We start from the raw sequence: 17,020 nt of genomic DNA on the forward strand, positions 1-17,020 counted from the left end.
GAATACAGTCCATAACTAGGTCCACAGGAGCTAAACCCGGAAAACATCAAGCCACAAAGACCATAATTGATCACATTTTCCCCTGCTACCTCCATGTTGGTAAATTAACTTCTCAAGTCCGATGGTATCGCCCATTTGGGTAGTCCATTCCTTTATTGCGGGAGGCTCTGTATACTTCCATTGCCTCAAAATTTTATTTAGGGGCCTGAAAAAGGGCTCTGGCAATGGCCTGTCTGGGAGTGTCCTCAACCTGAAGGTTATCTAATATTCCCAAACAGACAATGTTTAGGGACAGGCCATTGCCAGAGTCCTTTTTCAGCCCAGTAAATTACATTTTGAGGCACTGGAAGTCTACAGAACCTACCACGGTAAAGGAATGGACTAACCAAATGGGTGATACCATTGGACTTGAGAAATTAATTTACCAACACGGAGGTCGCAGGGGAAAATTTGATTAATTAGGGTCTTCAGTTCCAGGTTCAGATTCCAGAGGACCCTAAACATTGTCTGTTTGGGAATATTAGATAACCTTCAGGTTGAGGAGGACACTCCCAGACAGGCCATTGCCAGAGCCCCTTTTCAGGCCCGTAAATTACATTTTGAGACACTGGAAATCTACAGAGCCTTTCACAGTAAAGGAATAGACTACCCAAATGGGTGATACCACCGACTTGAGAAGTTGATTTACCAGCACGGAGTTATCAGGGGAAAATGTGATCAATTATGGTCCTTATGGCTTGATGTTCCGGGTTTAGCTCCTGTAGACCTAGTTATGGACTGTATACTTCAATAGCTAAGAAGATATCCAACTCTAAGCTAGGTGGGCCTATAGCAATGGTTTAACAACAATACTTTATTGTAATTATCCTATGAGAAAAAAGAAAAATCCCCACCTACACTGTGATACTAACAATAATTGAGGCACTTGAAGTCTACAGAGCCTCCAACAGTAAAGGAATGGATTACCTATATGGGTGATACCATCCGACTTGAGAAGTTAATTTACCAACACGGAGGTCGCAGGGGAAAATTTGAGCAATTATGGTCTTCAGTTCCAGGTTCAGATTCCAGAGGACCCTAAACATTGTCTGTTTGGGAATATTAGATAACCTTCAGGTTGAGGAGGACACTCCCAGACAGGCCATTGCCAGAGCCCCTTTTCAGGCCCGTAAATTACATTTTGAGACACTGGAAATCTACAGAGCCTTTCACAGTAAAGGAATAGACTACCCAAATGGGTGATACCACCGACTTGAGAAGTTGATTTACCAACACGGAGGTATCAGGGGAAAATGTGATCAGTTATGGTCCTTATGGCTTGATGTTCCGGGTTTAGCTCCTGTAGACCTAGTTATGGACTGTATACTTCAATAGCTAAGAAGATATCCAACTCTAAGCTAGGTGGGCCTATAGCAATGGTTTAACAACAATACTTTATTGTAATTATCCTATGAGAAAAAAGAAAAATCCCCACCTACACTGTGATACTAACAATAATTGAGGCACTTGAAGTCTACAGAGCCTCCAACAGTAAAGGAATGGATTACCTATATGGGTGATACCATCCGACTTGAGAAGTTAATTTACCAACACGGAGGTCGCAGGGGAAAATTTGAGCAATTATGGTCTTCAGTTCCAGGTTCAGATTCCAGAGGACCCTAAACATTGTCTGTTTGGGAATATTAGATAACCTTCAGGTTGAGGAGGACACTCCCAGACAGGCCACTGCCAGAGCCCCTTTTTCAGGCCCGTAAATTAAATTTTGAGGCACTGGAAGTCTACAGAGCCAGAGGACCCTAAACATTGTCTGTTTGGGAATATTAAATAACCTTCAGGTTGAGGACACTCCCAGACAGGCCATTGCCAGAGCCATTTTTCAGGCCCGTAAATTTAATTTTGAGGCACTGGAAGTCTACAGAACCTCCCACAATAAAGGAATGGACTACCCAAATGGGTGATACCATCCGACTTGAGAAGTTGATTTACCAACACGGAGGTATCAGGGGAAAATTAGACCAATTATGGTCCTTATGGCTTGATGTTCCGGGTTTAGCTCCTGTGGACCTAGTTATGGACTATATACTTCAATAGCTGAGAAGATATCCAACTCTAAGCTAGGTGGTCCTATAGCAATGGCTTAACAACGATACTTTATTGTAATTATCCTCTAAGGAAAAAAAAGCCCCACCTACACTGTGATACTAACAATAATTACTTTGAGGCACTGGAAGTCTACAGAGCCTCCATCAATAAAGGAATGGACTACCCATATGGGTGATACCCTCTGACTTGAGAAGTTAATTTACCAACACGGAGGTCGCAGGGGAAAATTTGACCAATTATGGTCTTCAGTTCCAGGTTCAGATTCCAGAGGACCCTAAACATTGTCTGTTTGGGAATATTAGATAACCTTCAGGTTGAGGAGGACACTCCCAGACAGGCCACTGCCAGAGCCCCTTTTTCAGGCCCGTAAATTAAATTTTGAGGCACTGGAAGTCTACAGAGCCAGAGGACCCTAAACATTGTCTGTTTTCGGAATATTAGATAACCTTCAGGTTGAGGACATTCCCAGACAGGCCATTGCCAGAGCCCTTTTTCAGGCCCGTAAATTAAATTTTGAGGCACTGGAAGTCTACAGAGCCTCCCACAATAAAGGAATGGACTACCCAAATGGGTGATACCATCCGACTTGAGAAGTTGATTTACCAACACGGAGGTATCAGGGGAAAATTAGACCAATTATGGTCCTTATGGCTTGATGTTCCGGGTTTAGCTCCTGTGGACCTAGTTATGGACTATATACTTCAATAGCTGAGAAGATATCCAACTCTAAGCTAGGTGGTCCTATAGCAAGGGTTTAACAACAATACTTTATTGTAATTATCCTCTAAGGAAAAAAAGCCCCACCTACACTGTGATACTAACAATAATGACTTTGAGGCACTGGAAGTCTACAGAGCCTCCATCAATAAAGGAATGGACTACCCATATGGGTGATACCATCTGACTTGAGAAGTTAATTTACCAACACGGAGGTCGCAGGGGAAAATTTGACCAATTATGGTCTTCAGTTCCAGGTTCAGATTCCAGAGGACCCTAAACATTGTCTGTTTGGGAATATTAGATAACCTTCAGGTTGAGGAGGACACTCCCAGACAGGCCATTGCCAGAGGCCCTTTTTCAGGCCCGTAAATTAAATTTTGAGGAACTGGAAGTCTACAGAGCCAGAGGACCCTAAACATTGTCTGTTTGGGAATATTAAATAACCTTCAGGTTGAGGACACTCCCAGACAAGCCATTGCCAGAGCCCCTTTTCAGGCCCGTAAATTAAATTTTGAGACACTGGAAGTCTACAGAGCCTCCCACAGTAAAGGAATGGACTACCCAAATGGGTGATACCATTGGACTTGCAGGAGAAAATTTGATCAATTATGGTTGTTATAGGACCACCTAGCTTAGAGTTCGATATCTTCTCAGCTATTGAAGTATATAGTCCATAACTAGGTCCACAGGAGCTAAACCCAGAACATCAAGCCATAAGGACCATAATTTATCACATTTTTCCCTGATAACTCCGTGCTGGTAAATTAACTTCTCAAGTCGGATGGTATCACCCATTTGGGTAGTCCATTCCTTTACTGTGGGGGGCTCTGTAGACTTCCAGTGCCTCAAAATTTAAAGGGGTTGTAAAGGTTCGTTTTTTATTTTCTACATAGGTTCCTCTAAGCTAGTGCATTGTTGGTTCACTTACCTTTTCCTTCGATTTCCCTTCTAAATGTTTTTTTTTTTCCTTGTCTGAATATCTCACTTCCTGTTTCTCCTCAGTAAACTTCTCACCATCATCCGAGCGGTGGTTAGTCAACCAGAACAGCTTACTGAACAGCTTACTGAGGAGGAACAGGAAGTGAGAAATTCATTTATAAGGGAAATCGAAGGAAAAGGTAAGTGAACCAACAATGCACTAGCTTAGAGGAACCTATTTAGAAAATAAAAAACGAACCTTTACAACGCCTTTAATATTCTACAAGTCTACAGAGCCTCCCACAATAAAGGAATGGACTACCCAAATGGGTGATACCATTGGACTTGAGAAGTTATTTTACCAACACGGAGGTAGCAGGGGAAAATTTGACCAATTATGGTCCTTATGGCTTGATGTCCCGGGTTTAGCTCCTGTGGACCTAGTTATGGACTGTATACTTCAATAGCTGAGAAGTTCGGGAGTTCAGCTTTAAAGCCCAACCCCAGTTCCTGATATTCCCCATTTCCACAGAAGCAGAAGACAATGGAATCACCAATGGAAGTGCCAACTGCTGTCCAACTGGCCACAAAAGCCTCCAGAATCGAACATTAGCGAGGTTTGATCACCACCATATTGGCTTTCACCTCGAAGGGACGTCATGGCGCAAGCTAGATCAAGCCCTCTCAGACGCCGTGCTCAAACTGGTGTAGAATAAAGTCAGATTTCGTTTTGAACGATTTCCCACACTCCAAGCATGAAAAAAGAGGTTTGTTCGCGTGAGTCCTCTGGTGCCTTAGCAGGTGCACTTTCTGAAAGAAACATTTCCCGCACTCTGAACAGGAATAGGGTCTCACTCCTGTGTGAAGTCTACCGTGCCTTACGAGACCCTCTTTCCTCGTAAAGCATTTCCCGCACTGAGGGCACGGAAAGCGAAGCATGCCCGTGTGGCTACTTTGGTGCCTCTGAAGGTGTCTCTTCTGACTGTAACATTTCCCGCACAAAGGACACGCAAAGGGACGCTCTCCCATGTGGATCCTCTGATGCGAAAGAAGGTCCTGCTTTTGGCTGAAACATTTCCCGCACTGCGAGCAGGAATGCGGGCGGTCTCCGCTGTGAATTTTCTCGTGCCTAATTAGGCTATCTTTCCGAGTAAAACTTTTCCCGCACACCGAACAGGCGAAGGGATGCTCGCCCGTGTGACTTTTCTGGTGTTTAATAAGGTACCTTTCCTGGCTGAAACATTTCCCGCACTCTGAACAAGAAAAAGGCCGCTCGCCCGTGTGACTCCTTTGGTGTTTAATAAGCTGTCTTTCCTGATTGAACGATTTCCCGCACTCTGAGCAAGAAAACTTGCTTGCGTGACTCCTCTGGTGTTTTTTAAGGCATTTTTCCAGCCTGAAGGATTTCCCGCATTCTGAACATGAATAGGGAAGCTGACCTGTGTGGGTTTTCTGGTGCGTTAGAAGGTGTACTTTTTGATTAAAACATTTCCCGCACTCTGAGCATGAATATGGACGCACACCTGTGTGAAGTCTCTCATGCCTAATCAGACCTTCTTTCCGGGTGAAACATTTCCCGCACTGCAAACATGAAAACGGACGCTCCCCTGTGTGACTTGTCTGGTGTCTAAGAAGGTGCCTTTTCTGACTGTAACATTTCCCGCACAATAGACATGAGAAGGGACGCTCGCCCATGTGACTTCTCTGGTGTGCAAGAAGGTCTCCTTTCTGAGGGAAACATTTCCCGCACTCTGAACAGGTATACGGTCGCAATCCACTGTGGAGCTTCTTGTGCCTGAGAAGACTTTCTTTCCGCGTAAAACATTTTCCGCACTGTGAACACGAGAAAGCGCGCTCTCCAATGTGACTTCTCTGATGACTGACAAGATACCTTTTCTGACTGAAACACTTCCCGCACTCTGAACATGCAAAAGGAAGCTCACCTGTGTGAACTCTCTGGTGTGTAAGGAGGTGTGTTTTTTGAATGAAACATTTCCCGCACTCCGCACAGGAGAACGGCTTCTCACCTGTGTGGACTTTGATATGCACGTCAAGGCTTCCTTTCTGTGTGAAGCTTTTCCCGCACTCAGAACACGAAAAGGGCTTCTCGCCAGAGTGAACTCTCTGATGTCTAACAAGATCCGACTTCCTTACGAACAGTTTCTCGCACTCCGAACACGATAAGGTCTTCTCGCCCGCGTGAGCGCTTTGATGCACTTGAAGTTCCGATTTCGTTTCGAAGGTTTCCCCACACTCCAAACACAACGTCGAACTCTCTTCTACGTGAAGCTTCCAGTGCCGCTGCAGCGACATTTTCTGTTTGAAGCGCTTTCCGCACTCTTCGCACGAAAACGGCCGCTCGCCTGCGTGGGTTTGCCGGTGCATGATAAGCATACCCCTGTGTGCGAAACCTTTCCCGCACTTCTTACACGTGTACACCCTCTTGCTCATGTGGGTTCGCTGGTGTTTAATGAGGGTGTCCTTCCGGTGGAAACATTTCCCGCACTCCGAACACGAAAAAGGGGTCTCGCCCGTGTGAAGTTTGGAGTGCCTATTCAGGTGGGCTTTCTCTACAAAGGACTGTCCGCACTCCGCGCACACAAACGGCCTCTCACCTGTGTGATATCTCAGGTGTTTGACAAGGACGCATTTGTCTATGAAGGATTTCCCGCACTCCGAACAGGAATAGGGTCGCACTCCCGTGTGATGGCTTACGTGCCTGATAAGATGCGATTTCGATGTGAAACTTTTCCCGCACTCCGAACACACAAAGGGCCGCACTCTGCTGTGAACTGTCATGTGACGGACAAGATGCAACTTGGTGTCGAAACGCTTCCCGCACTCGGGACATGAGAACAGCAGATCTTCCATGTCTGTTCTCTGGTGTACTTCAAGAGCTGGCGTTGAGCCTTTCTCATCCAAAGACGATGGATATATCTCTTCAGATTTGTATATAACAGTATCTGAAGGACTATAAGGAGGTTCCTCGGGTTTCGGATCTGGTGTCCTAATGGAAGCTCCTGGAGACACACTCAGGGTAATAATGTGTAACTTATCAGAAACGTCCTCAGGATTAGAGGAATCTGCCGATGTATCCGTACTGTGAACTCCCGAAGAAATATTTGGGATATCAATATGTATCTCAGAAGGTTCCTCCAGTTTACATGGATCTTCTGGAGTAGACGTCCCGCGAAGGTCTTCAGAAATATTTGGGGCATCAACAAAAAGTTCCTCAAGATTAGAGGGATCTGCCGATCTATCCACACGGGAAAGTCCGTGATCTATGTGTTCAATAGTGGGCTTTATGTCTGGAGAACATTGTATGATCCTGAAATCATCTGTGGAGGACATAAGATGTTCCTCAGAGGTCTTCCACACATCGTGTCCATCTGATGGAAACAAGATGTAAATGTAAAAACAGAAATAGGTAAAAAAATAATCAATTAAACAACATCACACGGGGATACGCTGTATATACATTGATGACATTTGTATCGTGAAGAACGGAGATGGACCTTTCATATGATGTACAGTATCTCTTCCTCATTTGTTGGGAACATGACGTTATATTGAGGAATGGAGATGGACCTTTCATATGGTGTACAGTATCTCCTCCTCATTTGTTGGGAACATGACGTTATATTGAGGAATGGAGATGGACCTTTCATATGGTGTACAGTATCTCCTCCTCATTTGTTGGGAACATGACATTATATTGAGGAATGGAGATGGACCTTTCATATGGTGTACAGTATCTCCTCCTCATTTGTTGGGAACATGACGTTATATTGAGGAATGGAGATGGACCTTTCATATGGTGTACAGTATCTCCTCCTCATTTGTTGGGAACATGACGTTATATTGAGGAATGGAGATGGACCTTTCATATGGTGTACAGTATCTCCTCCTCATTTGTTGGGAACATGACGTTATATTGAGGAATGGAGATGGACCTTTCATATGGTGTACAGTATCTCCTCCTCATTTGTTGGGAACATGACATTATATTGAGGAATGGAGATGGACCTTTCATATGGTGTACAGTATCTCCTCCTCATTTGTTGGGAACATGACGTTATATTGAGGAATGGAGATGGACCTTTCATATGGTGTACAGTATCTCCTCCTCATTTGTTGGGAACATGACGTTATATTGAGGAATGGAGATGGACCTTTCATATGGTGTACAGTTTCTTCTCCTCATTTGTTGGGAACATGACGTTATATTGAGGAATGGAGATGGACCTTTCATATGGTGTACAGTATCTCCTCCTCATTTGTTGGGAACCTGACGTTATATTGAGGAATGGAGATGGATCTTTCATATGGTGTACAGTATCTCCTCCTCATTTGTTGGGAACATGACGTTATATTGAGGAATGGAGATGGACCTTTCATATGGTGTACAGTATCTCCTCCTCATTTGTTGGGAACATGACATTATATTGAGGAATGGAGATGGACCTTTCATATGGTGTACAGTATCTCCTCCTCATTTGTTGGGAACATGACGTTATATTGAGGAATGGAGATGGACCTTTCATATGGTGTACAGTATCTCCTCCTCATTTGTTGGGAACATGACGTTATATTGAGGAATGGAGATGGACCTTTCATATGGTGTACAGTATCTCCTCCTCATTTGTTGGGAACATGACATTATATTGAGGAATGGAGATGGACCTTTCATATGGTGTACAGTATCTCCTCCTCATTTGTTGGGAACATGACGTTATATTGAGGAATGGAGATGGACCTTTCATATGGTGTACAGTATCTCCTCCTCATTTGTTGGGAACATGACGTTATATTGAGGAATGGAGATGGACCTTTCATATGGTGTACAGTTTCTTCTCCTCATTTGTTGGGAACATGACGTTATATTGAGGAATGGAGATGGACCTTTCATATGGTGTACAGTATCTCCTCCTCATTTGTTGGGAACCTGACGTTATATTGAGGAATGGAGATGGATCTTTCATATGGTGTACAGTATCTCCTCCTCATTTGTTGGGAACATGACGTTATATTGAGGAATGGAGATGGACCTTTCATATGGTGTACAGTATCTCCTCCTCATTTGTTGGGAACATGACATTATATTGAGGAATGGAGATGGACCTTTCATATGGTGTACAGTATCTCCTCCTCATTTGTTGGGAACATGACGTTATATTGAGGAATGGAGATGGACCTTTCATATGGTGTACAGTATCTCCTCCTCATTTGTTGGGAACATGACGTTATATTGAGGAATGGAGATGGACCTTTCATATGGTGTACAGTATCTCCTCCTCATTTGTTGGGAACATGACGTTATATTGAGGAATGGAGATGGACCTTTCATATGGTGTACAGTATCTCCCCCTCATTTGTTGGGAACATGACGTTATATTGAGGAATGGAGATGGACCTTTCATATGATGTACAGTATCTCCTCCTCATTTGTTGGGAACATGACGTTATATTGAGGAATGGAGATGGACCTTTCATATGGTGTACAGTATCTCCTCCTCATTTGTTGGGAACATGATGTTATATTGAGGAATGGAGATGGACCTTTCATATGGTGTACAGTATCTCCTCCTCATTTGTTGGGAACATGACATTATATTGAGGAATGGAGATGGACCTTTCATATGATGTACAGTATCTCCTCCTCATTTGTTGGGAACATGACGTTATATTGAGGAATGGAGATGGACCTTTCATATGGTGTACAGTATCTCCTCCTCATTTGTTGGGAACATGACGTTATATTGAGGAATGGAGATGGACCTTTCATATGATGTACAGTATCTCCTCCTCATTTGTTGGGAACATGACGTTATATTGAGGAATGGAGATGGACCTTTCATATGGTGTACAGTATCTCCTCCTCATTTGTTGGGAACATGATGTTATATTGAGGAATGGAGATGGACCTTTCATATGGTGTACAGTATCTCCTCCTCATTTGTTGGGAACATGACGTTATATTGAGGAATGGAGATGGACCTTTCATATGGTGTACAGTATCTCCTCCTCATTTGTTGGGAACATGACGTTATATTGAGGAATGGAGATGGACCTTTCATATGGTGTACAGTATCTCCTCCTCATTTGTTGGGAACATGATGTTATATTGAGGAATGGAGATGGACCTTTCATATGGTGTACAGTATCTCCTCCTCATTTGTTGGGAACATGACATTATATTGAGGAATGGAGATGGACCTTTCATATGATGTACAGTATCTCCTCCTCATTTGTTGGGAACATGACGTTATATTGAGGAATGGAGATGGACCTTTCATATGGTGTACAGTATCTCCTCCTCATTTGTTGGGAACATGACGTTATATTGAGGAATGGAGATGGACCTTTCATATGATGTACAGTATCTCCTCCTCATTTGTTGGGAACATGACGTTATATTGAGGAACGGAGAGGAACTTTTCATATCATGTATAGCATCTCTTCTTCATTTTTGGGAACATCAGGTCGTATACAGTCAGTACAATCGTTTTATGAACAGCAATATAGATTTGTTTTCTCGTGCTTGAAGAATATGTTAATGAAGCAATACCTGTTTTCTTTGTTAGGGGACAGTATACAATGTGTGGAATTAAAGGATGTGTAGAAGACACAGACAACTGATTTTCCAATGTTTTAACCAAGTATGACATCATTTAAACATGCTATTAATCTGCCTACCATTCACAGTATAGTTTTCTCTTACCTGGTGATATAAGGGTCTCCTCGTTCTCTATCTTGACGTCCTTGTAGAGATCCTTGTGTCCCTCTAAATACTCCCACTCCTCCATGGAGAAATAGACAGTGACATCCTGACACCTTATAGGAACCTGACACACACAATGATACAGTCACCATCCAGACACATCCCTTGTCTGTTACTGGATAATGTCCCAGAATTCCCAGAATCCTCCTCACCTCTCCTGTCAGCAGCTCCATCATCTTCTTGATGACTTCAAGAATCTGCATGTTGTTGTTTTTCTCAGGTGTGAGGGATTGAGGTGGAGGGACTGTGATGGTCACCTGGTCACCAGACTTCACCGGAGGAAAACTCTGTAAAGACCAAAGTAAATCAGAATCATGTTCACAGAATCCTCCTCACCTCTCTCCGGTCAGGTCTGTGTTTTATTAATAGAGATAAGAGTGATGTCATGTGACCTCCCAGAGTCCTCCTCACCTCTCCGGTCAGCAGGTAGATGATCTCCAGGGTTAGGTTTAGTATCCTCTCAGTCATGTCCCCCTCCGTCATCCTTTAGGTGGTCATGTGATCTCTGTAGGACTCTTCTCTCTGTAGACGAAAAATAAATTGAGAATTATTTGGACTGTACTGGGATGAATAATGTCTGCACAGAGGTCCTCCATCGCTCCGATCCCTCCAATTATTCTGTTATAAGAAGTACGAACTCTACGGTGACACCACCAAATTGTAAAATGTACCCATTGAAATCATAAATAGAATTTATAAAAAAAATTAAGGTAAATTAATCTTGATTTATGTTTTTTAAATTAGGGTGGATCTCCTGCAGATGATCTCTGGATATGACCCCTTTTTTGTGTGATTTGACCACAACAATAGGAAGTAACCCAATAGAAGGTCTTTGATTGTTCATATCTATATATTATTTTATGTTATAAATGGGTTTAAGCAGATCTTTTATCACCTCCTCTGCTGCCAGTTCCAGCAATGTCTCCTCTCGACTTCCTCCAGACTCACCTCTCACCCAGGACTTCCTATTTATTCCTGACATCATTTCCTGTCTGTACGTGACATCACTTCCTGTCTGTGCGTTTCAAACGAAGTATTAGCGATGGCCACCTTGTGGCAGATTACATTTTTGCTGCGTACTCTTCAGTGTTTCTGTACTCTTGTTTTCTGTTCTGTTGACTGTATTTGAATTTTTTTTTTTTAACAAAACAAGTAAAAAGTTTTAAAAGTACTGATACGTTGATGACATTTTTTTTTTTTAAATCCAAATAACGTGATCCATGAAAATGAGGTGTTCTGAGTGCATGAAATATTGTAACTCTTTTTCGGAAATGTACACAGTGTCAGGGCTGGCTTAGCCCTTCCTTCTCTGGGCTGGCTGTTCAGCTGTCAGCTAATTGCCAGCTCTCATCTCTCTCCACAGTTACCAGCTGTTCCTGATGATGCTCGTCTGACCTGCCTACTGTCAGGTCACCTTGAGGCGAGGTGACAGATGCATACCGTAGGGATCAGGAGTTCACCGGAAGGTTGTGGACCCTAAGGCTGACTGCTGCGGACGAGAGACAGATCCCACCGAGGTTAGAGCGTAAGATTCCCTGGGGCGCGGAGTCTAAGAGCCAGCAGGTGTTCACCAGAGCCTCTAGTGGTGAGGATGGACTTGGCTGCAACTGGCTCCAGGTCGCGACCCCCCCAGGGTCCCCCAGCTCGCACCCACAGTAGGCAACAGGAGGATAGGGATAGTGAGGGATAAAGCCAAGGTCGGGGCCACAAGCAGACAGGAATAGTCAGGGACACGCCAATAGGTCAGGATCACAGGCAAACAGGGATAGTCAAGGACACGCCAAAGTCGGTAACGGAACAACAGAAGAGCACACGGCAGGTAACAGGAAGCTAACACACAAAGGAATACACAATGGTTGATCAGCAGGGTTGGCCTGCAGTGCACAGGTTAATATAGCGTTCTCTGATAGGAGCTAGGGTGGAGTCATGCCAGAGGATGGATTACAAAAGCAGTCAGGTGAGGGTCGGCTGGTCTCTAGAGGTGAACACATGGAAACAGGTAAGCAGACAAACTCTATTGCATAACCATGACACCTACTTAAAGCTGTCCAGCTCACTTCACCTCTGCTTTCGCCTTGGTCACATCACAAGAAACCATCTCCTGTGGCTCTGTTTAAAGACTGGCTTGCTGACATCTCTTCTGGCTCCTTATCCTGCTTGCTGTTGCTCTACTTGGATCCCTGACTTCTGGCCTCGCTGATTACCTGATCTGGTTATTGAACTCTGGCCTGGCTGACTACTCGATCCGGTTACTGGACTCTGGCTATGCTTTGACTACGCTTTTTCTATTTACCTTTTTATTTTTATTTAATAAACAAGTGGGATTTATGCCACTCTTCTGACAATCTTCTGAAATTCCGGTTTTAATGTCTCTTCTATTTCTTCTTAAAGTGAACTTGAAGGGGCCCCTAGTAATAACTATTTTTACCCAGAGGCTGCCCACCACTGCATGCACCAGTCTATTTACTAGTTCCAATAAGACAGTCCAGGGTTGCCAACCATCCGTAAATTTATGGACACTCTGTACACATGGGCCGATTCACAGGTTGTCTGTAAAAAAAAAAAGACTTTAGGACGTTTTTGGAGCTATGCATGCAGTTGGGCTTGGGCAGGGGTAGGGTTGCCACCTCATCCCTTTAAAACCGAACACATACTAATTACAAAGGTTCTGTGGCTGATTGAGGTGGTAATTAAACTTGGTGCCTTATCTACATTATATTAGCCTCAGAACCTGTGTAATTTATATGTGTTCGGGTTTAAAGGGATGAGGTGGCAACCCTAGTCACGCGGTGATGCCATTGTGCCATTTGGTGACTTTTAGGAATCACACAGCAGGACTGGATGGGGAGCCTGGACTCAGCAGCGGGAGGCGGGAGAGCCACTGGGAGTCGGTACTGTGTCACTTGAGTGGAGGAGGCTGGAGGAGAAGAGGTGGTGGTGATGAGGAGCCACCGGTACCGAGCTTCCCGGAATGGTCTGAATACCTGCCCCTTGTGCACCCAAGCGAACAATGGAGGAACCTGTAGGTCAGGTGATAGTTCCTAGCCAGCTAGGCCACACAAAGGCTGTGGTGGGGGGGGGTCACTGAGGTAAGGGGGAGTGAACACACTAAGGTAAGGGAGATACCCTTATATAAGTAACCCCCTCCCTTAACTTAATGCATTTACTCTGCAGAAGGTGGCCACCAGAATCCCCCCCCCCAACATCAGAGTTCCCAGCATTCCCCTAAATCAGAGTCCTCAGAGTTCCCCCCTAGATCAGAATCTGTAGGATTCCCTCTTACAGCGCAAGGGGGAACTCTACGGACCTTGATTTTATGCGTCGTGTCAGTTAAAAATTGGCTCTGTCAGTAAATTTTTGGTGTCGTGTCAGTAAATTTCACTTCGGGAGGTTGAAAACCCTGCCACAATCTAGGACAGTGTTGGCGAACCTTGGCACCCCAGATGTTTTGGAACTACATTTCTTATGATGCTCAACTACACTGCAGTGTAGTTGAACATCATGAGAAATGTAGTTCCAAAACATCTGGGGTGCCAAGGTTCACCATCACTTGTTTAGGGGATGTCTTTTTAAGATTAACCGCTTGAAGAAAAGTTAAAAGGAGAGGGGTTAGGGCATTGGGTACTTCAAAATAATTGGCACGTAGAAATTTGAGGACAATCTTTTCCTTATGTAGACAAGAATGTTGGACAGTTGAAACCGCCACAGCTGAAGACCACAAAGTAACTCTCTGAACAGGCTAAGACCTTACAGTTGGGGACCATGAGGCGCGTTTCAGTGGTATCTGCTTACCTTGTGCCTCTGCACAACTACTGCTAGCCAACACGATTTCCAGAACACTGCACAGTCACGGGGTTCAGTTTAAGGTCTTTACTCACAAGTCCCCAGGACAGCTTCCACCTTCCAGCTTCCTTCAGACACGACCCATTGAGTGAGCCTTCCCCAGACCAGATCCCTTTTTGTAAGGTCCTGCAATCAGCCTCTAGCAAAATCCATCCAGTCCCTCAGCCCTGACAGGCTCCAAGAACAGCTGTACAGTCCGAGGCCTGCCTGGGGGCAGCTGCTTTTTAGGCTCTGGAACCGTCCCAGGGAGAGATAACCCAACTATCCAGTGCACGGAGAAGGTGCCTAAAATGGTTGGAAGACAAGTCGCTGCTTCCAGAGATTCCATTATGACCAGGGCATGAAAGTTGCTGAATCTGGGCAATTCATCTTTTAACCACTTTCAGACCGGACCATTTTGCTGGTCAAAGACCAGACCACTTTTTGCGATTCGGCACCGCGTCGCTTTAACTGACAATTGCGCGGTCGTGCGACGTGGCTCCCAAACAAAATTGACGTCCTTTTTTTCCCACAAATAGAGCTTTCTTTTGGTGGTATTTGATCACCCCTGCGGTTTTTATTTTTTGCGCTATAAACAAAAATAGAGCGACAATTTTGAAAAAAACTCATTATTTTTTTACTTTTTGTTATAATAAATATCCCCCAAAAATATATAAAAAAACATTTTTTTCCCTCAGTTTAGGCCGATACGTATTCTTCTACATATTTTTGGTAAAAAAAAATCGCAATAAGCGATTATTGATTGGTTTGCGCAAAAGTTATAGCGTTTACAAAATAGGGATAGTTTTATAGCATTTTTATTAATAATTTTTTATTATTTTTTTTTTTACTAGTAATGGCGGCGATCTGCGATTTTTATTGTGACTGCGACATTGTGGGGGACCCATCGGACATTTTTGACACATTTTTGGGACCATTGTCATTTATACAGTAATCACTGCTATATAAATGCAGTGATTCCTGTGTAAATGACACTGGCAGTGAAAGGGTTACCCAGTGGGTGGCAGTGTAGGGGTTAAGTGTTCCTAGGGGTGTGTTACTAACTGTGGGGGGGTTGGGGGGGTACACTGATCTCTGCTCCAATCACATGGAGCAGAGATCAGCGTCACTAGTTGCTAGGCAGAATGGAGAAATGTTGTTTATACAGCATTTCCTCCATTCGGCCGCTCCGTGAGACGATCGCGGGGATGCCCGCGGCGATCGAGTCCGCGGGTCCCGCGACCGGACTCACGGGGGTCCCGACCAGCGCGGGAGCACGCCGCCGGCGGCGCGCTCCCGATGGCAGGGCGGCATCGAATATTGGACGTACCTGTACGCCAATATGCCTGCCCGTGCCATTCTGTCGACGTACATCGTCGTGCGCTGGTCAGGAAGTGGTTAAAGATTAACCCCTGGTGAAGAACATTTTGGATTTGTGGATTGGGAGTATCTTGTGCTATGACAACCAATACAGTATTAGTTGATATTGAGAGCACTGGGAGATTAGCCATTTACCAGAGACAAACTCATCAAATACCTTTTCAGTGGACTGGCTAATAATAGTTAGTCACATTCAACTGGACTAGAGAGGCACGGAATTAAGCCAGAGGCTGGGTGGAGGGCCGGACATGACAGATGCTGAGGGAAGAGCGTAGGGGGTTAATGTAATGAGGAGAATTAAAGAGGTGGAGTGTAGAGAGAAGAAAGGAAGAAGGGGGGCGGAGCATAATAAAAGGAAGGGGAGGAGCGTAGAAGGCAGCGTGGTTCAGTTTGGAAGAGAGTTGCCCACCCACCCGCCCCGTAATTTCAAAAAAAAAAGAAAAAAGGGCAAATAAATAAATAAATAAAGCAATACCTAAATGACTATGTGATTACATTATATATATATATATATATATATATATATATATATATATATATATATATATATATATAAAAAAATGAAGTGATATTTGGTGTTGTAGTCGTCGTTCTTGTTGTCTGGGTTTTTGTTTTCTTGCAGGTTCGGTGATGAGGGTCGTCATAGCAGCTGTAGCGGCGGTGTCTTTTGGTCTTTGATGGGGCAAAAGGAAACAGATGATGGAAATGTGGGGGGGGGGGGAGCTCATAGGGATATGGGCCCTCCCTTTTGGTGTATCCCAGCGGAAGGGTAGGCTGGAATACGGGATTTGGTGGCATTGCGGGAAAGTGGTTGTCTCCAGGCTTATAAACGTCCGGAAGGCCTGGTATGGTAAAAGGTGGTCCCGCAGTGTAATGGTGGAAAAGGTTATGTTTAAAAAGGTGGAACGTGGTACCGTCAAAGACCAACTGACTGGGAGTTCTTTTAAAATTGCCGTTACCAAACAGTTGTTTTATATATATATATATATATATATATATATATATATATATATATATATATATATATATATTTAATAAAGTTATTTAAGTTATTGGTTTGAAGAGTGTTAATAAAAGGCTGCTATGGCCATTTTTACTCCAAACTCCTGTGTGGCCTGATTATTGGGTTGGAGGGTAAAAATTTAGAGAGTAACAGTAATAGAATTATATAAAGGGAAAGAAGGGGTAATTACAAGGGGTAAAAAGTACAGAGAGGTATGTCCCTAATGCATTGGTCATGTTCTCTAATGTTGAGGATGTTTCCCTGTTGCTAACAGTGAGGGGAATAATGACCCA

General features: G+C 44.0%; 2 protein-coding genes across 5 annotated transcripts in view; one reads left to right on the top strand and one right to left on the bottom strand.

The window, feature by feature from the left end:
* LOC143955522 (uncharacterized) overlaps positions 1-17,020 on the top strand; it is a 433,055-nt gene that overhangs the window by 45,388 nt on the left and 370,647 nt on the right. The gene's annotated exons all lie outside the window — the stretch shown is intronic.
* Positions 3,988-17,020, bottom strand: part of LOC143955385 (uncharacterized) — a 146,480-nt gene continuing 133,447 nt past the window's right edge. Inside the window, exons 24-27 of the mRNA XM_077465444.1 lie at positions 10,934-11,006; positions 10,675-10,809; positions 10,463-10,586; positions 3,988-7,130 (exon numbers count right to left, since the gene is read on the bottom strand). Of these exons, the coding sequence (XP_077321570.1) occupies positions 4,426-7,130; positions 10,463-10,586; positions 10,675-10,809; positions 10,934-11,006 (3,037 nt within the window). The 3' untranslated portion in view covers positions 3,988-4,425. The remainder of the gene's footprint in view (positions 7,131-10,462; positions 10,587-10,674; positions 10,810-10,933; positions 11,007-17,020) is intronic.

The sequence above is a fragment of the Lithobates pipiens genome, unplaced genomic scaffold, assembly GCF_037356315.1.
Source record: "Lithobates pipiens isolate NorthernLeopardFrog02 unplaced genomic scaffold, aLitPip1_a1.2 Scaffold_35, whole genome shotgun sequence".
Classification (NCBI taxonomy): Eukaryota; Metazoa; Chordata; class Amphibia; order Anura; family Ranidae; genus Lithobates; species Lithobates pipiens.